Below are 1317 nucleotides of genomic sequence, written 5' to 3'. Positions count from 1 at the left end.
TCTCTGTCTCTCTCCCCCCTCCCTCCATCTCTCTCTCTGTCTCTGTCCCTCCCTCCCTGGGTCTCCATTTTCTTCTTCATCTGCCTCACTGCTTCTCTCCATCTCCATGTCTGACCTCCTGTCCATCCTCCCCACCCCGCCCCGCCCCATCTTCACGTCCACCTCTCTCCTGGTCCCATCGCTCTGTCTCTCTTGGCCTTTTCTCACTCCTCCTCCTTGGGGGTTTCTTCGTCACCCTGGTCTCTCTGGTCCACTGCACATCCTCCCCATCCCTGCCCCGTGCCTTCTGGTCTTCCTTCTGTCCTCCCTCTCCCCCCGCCCCTTTCTTCTCCCTCTCTTTCATGGGCATCCCTATGGTGGTGGGTTCCGGCCCTGGCGTGGCCTGCCTGCACTCTGGCCCCGTGCATGCCCGTGCCAGGCCTGCGCCCTGGACCCCATGCTGGATGACTCGGTGATGTTCGCCCGCCGCCTTCGGGGCCTGGGGCGCCCCGTGAGCCTGCGGGTGGTGGAGGACCTGCCCCATGGTTTCCTGAGCCTGGCAGCCCTGTGCCGCGAGACCCGGCAGGCCACCACACTGTGCGTGGAGCGCATACGCTTCATCCTTACGGGGACAGAGATGCAGACGCCCGCGGTGCCCACCAAGCCTCAGTGGTCTGAGCAGTCCCAGACCAAGCATTGCCCTCAGACCCCAGCCTCAACCACGAGCTCGCCCCCCCGGCCCGCGGAGCCCAGGCTTGCCTCAGGCCCAGCCCTCCCGCCACTCGGGCCTCAGCCCTGCCCTCTCCTGACTAAAGGCCTCTGCTCTCTCTTGGTCAATTTTGTTTTGCACTAAAGACTCGTGATGGAGTGAGGCGGGGGGGGGGGGGGGGGGGGTGGCCCTCCAGCCCGTCTCCACCTCACACTCCTTCCCTTCGTGGAGGCTAACACTGCCCCGGACAAACCCCAGGCCCAGCACCCTGTGAAACCCTGGGTGAGTCAGAGTCAAGATGTTAGTGCTGGAAGGTGCTTTGAGATCCAATATCCTCATTTTACATAGGTGGGAAACTGAAGCCACCTGCCTCAGTGGAAGGAGCAATGAATTCAGGTCTGGGGCCACCGGGGCCACCCGTGTGGCCGGGCACAAGTCCCTTCCCTACTGGGCCTCAGTTTTCCCCTCAGTAAAATGAGAGAGTTGGGCCGAATGGCCTCTGGGAGCCCTCCCAGCTCTAAGTCCTGTGAGGGGTGGGTCTGGGCCCCCAAGAAAGAGGTAAGTCTGGGGCCAGAAGCCCCCACGTCTGGTGCGTCCATGTCCTGGAGCCGCCCGACCCCAGCCTGGGC

General features: G+C 63.4%; 1 protein-coding gene across 1 annotated transcript in view; it reads left to right on the top strand.

Moving 5' to 3' along the window:
* The window catches only part of LOC114040472 (hormone-sensitive lipase-like), a gene marked incomplete at its 5' end in the record, with an annotated part of 7404 nt that extends 6572 nt beyond the window's left edge, over positions 1 to 832 (top strand). The window contains one exon of the mRNA XM_027858590.1: positions 419 to 832. Within this exon, the coding sequence (XP_027714391.1) occupies positions 419 to 832 (414 nt within the window). The remainder of the gene's footprint in view (positions 1 to 418) is intronic.
* Positions 833 to 1317: the final 485 nt, after the last annotated feature.

This window comes from Vombatus ursinus, unplaced genomic scaffold (genome assembly GCF_900497805.2).
Source record: "Vombatus ursinus unplaced genomic scaffold, bare-nosed wombat genome assembly UNPS02013221.1, whole genome shotgun sequence".
NCBI classification, from domain to species: Eukaryota; Metazoa; Chordata; class Mammalia; order Diprotodontia; family Vombatidae; genus Vombatus; species Vombatus ursinus.
The sequence above is the reverse complement of the archived record's forward strand: the minus strand, read 5'-3'. Positions and strand labels throughout refer to the sequence as shown.